The sequence below is a fragment of the Oratosquilla oratoria genome, chromosome 6 (assembly GCF_046742065.1).
Source record: "Oratosquilla oratoria isolate Oo_2021 chromosome 6, ASM4674206v1, whole genome shotgun sequence".
In the NCBI taxonomy this organism is placed as follows: Eukaryota; Metazoa; Arthropoda; class Malacostraca; order Stomatopoda; family Squillidae; genus Oratosquilla; species Oratosquilla oratoria.
In genome coordinates this window covers 77,611,829-77,614,328 of record NC_134782.1, presented here as the reverse complement: position 1 = coordinate 77,614,328, position 2,500 = coordinate 77,611,829, and the positions used below count along the sequence as shown (strand labels likewise).

Below are 2,500 nucleotides of genomic sequence, written 5' to 3'. Positions count from 1 at the left end.
GTGTGTGTGTGTGTGTGTGTGTGTGTGTGTGTGTGTGAGAGAGAGAGAGAGAGAGAGAGAGAGAGAGAGAGAGAGAGAGAGAGAGAGAGAGAGGGAGGGAGGGGGGGACACTCCTCCCCGTCCCAATCTCTTGTCCCTGTCGTTGGTCCCTGGTCCAAACTAAACGTCGTTAGGAAGTTTACTCCGTTTAGTCTCCTGAAACAGTTTTAACAAAATCAGGACTGACTTCAGACAAGCTTGTTTGTGACCTCATTTAGCACCTTCCACCAGGTGACGTCAACAACCCATTTTGTCCAAACTATGTCTCCCTCGACTGAATAAAATCGTCCAAAGTTAGCCAGAATAATATGTATGAGTACGGTGTCTGATCGAATATGATCACTGATCTTTCATATTTGATCACATCTCGTCCGGGTTGATCTTAGAGCTGATTTGACCCGGTCCAGGTCAATCACAGATATGATCTGATCTTATCCAGGTCGATCACAGAGCTGATCTGATCTTATCCAGGTCGATCACAGAGCTTACCTGGTCACGTTCGGATCGATCATAGAGTTGATGTTATCTTGTCCGGGTCGATCAGAGCTGATTGATTATAGAATTGATCTAATCACGTCTATGTCGATCACAGAGATGATATGCACATTACTCTTTCTAGAATTCATCTCTATTATCAAGTTCAGAGCTATCTACTTCCCTTCCTAGTTTCTGATTTTATTTTTCTAACTCGCCAAGAACACTGACCCCTTAAATAATATAATTCTAATTTAACTATTAAACCCTCGCAAGATAGAAAATACCCAGTTCTAGAAACTCACCCTTCCCTCACTTATTTTCCTAAGAAATGTAAAAATTGAAGAATCTATACTACTGGAATTCGTAGGAAGACCACCACTAAACTTTCTTAATCTGAAAAAATCCTTATTCACCCCCCCGCCCATCCCCACCACACACACCTACCCTGAAATTCTCCAATAACCCCCTAGTCTCCCCCCTAGGACTCATCTGCCCCCCCCCCCACCACCACCTGGACTACAACTTAAAAGCAACCCCTACGCCTCATCTTTTGCAGGCGGTGACTCTGGTGAAGACCTGCGAGCCGGTGCGAAGTGTCCGCCTTTGCCGAAGTCCGCGTGACTGGTCGATCTTGGCCCTCCAGAACACGCGCACGGGGAAGGCGCACTACCTCGTCATCTGCAAGTGTCCAGACAAGAACGCCCGGCTGGGTAAGTCCTACTTGGGTAGTCAGTCATCTCATTTATGAGTTACTATAATGTAAAAAATAAATAAATAGATACAATAATGAATAGATAGATAAACAATGATAACAGTAATAAATCAATAGATAAGCATAGAGATAAATGAATAAGTGAATAAAAATGTAAATGAGAAAATTAAAATAGATGACTTAAATGAATAAATACAACATGACATATGAATGTAGTTATAAAATACAGCGAAAGGTGTTTAAGGCGCCCAACGCGGAGCGCACCTCTCACACGGGTGGGAGAGGTAATTTGATTTTTAAGGTGGGCAATTTGAGAGTGAGTTATTAATAGTTATTTTTTCTGGTGGGTCTGTGTGATTATGAGTGTGCGCGAGATAACATACACGGTGTATATACAGTATGCATACGTGAAAATATTTGTGGCAGCAAATTGGAAGTATTAAGGGAGAGAGACTGGATAACCTCGGCCGGACCCTTTCCCATCCGGACCCTATCCCCATCCGGACCTTTTCACATCCGGACCCTTTCTCACCTGACCTTTTCCCATGTGGACCCTTTCCCACCATGACCTTTTCCCACCCGGACATTATCCCACCCGGACCCTTTCTGGCCCTAACCTTTTCCCATTTGGATCCTTTCCTACCCGGACGTTTTCCCACCTGGACCTTTTCCCACCTGGATCATTTCCCATCCGGACGTTTTCCCAACTGGATCATTTTCCATTCGGGCCCTTCTCCTTCCGAACCCTTTCCCACTCATACATCAATTGAAACCTCACACTCTTTTACAGAAGGACCTTTGAACCACGACCAGCCGACCTACGCCCAAGTTCCGGGAATCCGCGTTTACGGAATGATGTGTATCCGGGACCAATACAGACGCTCCGGAAGAACTGCTCTGGGTAAGTACAAGAAGTACCGAACAAACCGCGGACTAGCGAGGATGGAATATACAGAGTAACAATGTTGTCACAACAGTACTTGGTATGTGCTTCCACAGAAATTAATAATAAAAAAGATATATTCTGTTTAAAGTACTACCCGGTACGAAAGGGGTTAATTGAGGTAGGGTATGTTCCTTTGGGCATTGAGGAGTGCCAGGGAGATGAATGAAATAGCTTGGCGGCATCTAGAGTCAAGGTTATAATGCCACCTAAGACGGAGGGAACTAATTGCTTGAAGGAAGCTTTTCCGTAGTTAACGTGCAAAGGGTGGGGACTATATGAGTATGAGATATACGAGAAAATATATTCAGAACTCATACTATGTAAAT

The 2,500-nt window shown here is 44.2% G+C and overlaps 1 protein-coding gene across 1 annotated transcript in view; it reads left to right on the top strand.

Annotated features, from left to right (window-relative positions):
• The window catches only part of dsx-c73A (doublesex cognate 73A), a 128,999-nt gene that overhangs the window by 125,781 nt on the left and 718 nt on the right, over positions 1–2,500 (top strand). Inside the window, exons 4-5 of the mRNA XM_076186110.1 lie at positions 1,073–1,226; positions 2,019–2,129. Coding sequence (XP_076042225.1) covers positions 1,073–1,226; positions 2,019–2,129 — 265 coding nt within the window. The remainder of the gene's footprint in view (positions 1–1,072; positions 1,227–2,018; positions 2,130–2,500) is intronic.